The following is a 490-nucleotide window of genomic DNA, read 5'->3' on the forward strand; positions in this document are numbered from 1 at the left end:
GGGGGGCGCTGGGGCGGGCTTTTTCACGGCTGCACAAAGGGGGGACACGGGGGGACACGTGTCAGGCGGGACGGCCAGCCCCGGCCCGGCCCCAGGCTGGTGGCTCTGGGGTGGGGTGAACCCCCTGGGGTGGGTGGCTGAGCCTGCCCCGAGCTGGGGTGCGGCTGGAGCTCAGCTCAAGGCCGGTGTGGACACCGAGGCTGGGGAGGCTCAAGTGTGAGGCCGACCTGGACCCTGTCTCCAAACACTGAGGGCCAGGGCGGCTGATGGAGAATGTGGCCTCTCAGCTAAGACCTGCTGGTAAGAAGCAGCCCATGAAGATAGATATAAGACAGAATGCTCTGGAAGGACAACAAAAGGTGCAGAAACTGTAAGTATGGTGGATGGAGGGCACCAGAAGCAGAGTGCTGTGAGCGGGGTGAGGTGGGGTGTGGAGGATGCGGGGGGCTGGTGCACTGGGGGTGAGGTGGGGTGTGGAGGCTCGGGGGGG

General features: G+C 65.5%; 1 protein-coding gene across 1 annotated transcript in view; it reads right to left on the reverse strand.

Annotated features, from left to right (window-relative positions):
• The window catches only part of Arhgap17 (Rho GTPase activating protein 17), a 72663-nt gene that overhangs the window by 8320 nt on the left and 63853 nt on the right, over nt 1-490 (reverse strand). Inside the window, exon 20 of the mRNA XM_013011170.1 lies at nt 4-29. Coding sequence (XP_012866624.1) covers nt 4-29 — 26 coding nt within the window. The remainder of the gene's footprint in view (nt 1-3; nt 30-490) is intronic.

The sequence above is a fragment of the Dipodomys ordii genome, unplaced genomic scaffold (assembly GCF_000151885.1).
Source record: "Dipodomys ordii isolate 6190 unplaced genomic scaffold, Dord_2.0 Scaffold14, whole genome shotgun sequence".
NCBI lineage: Eukaryota > Metazoa > Chordata > Mammalia > Rodentia > Heteromyidae > Dipodomys > Dipodomys ordii.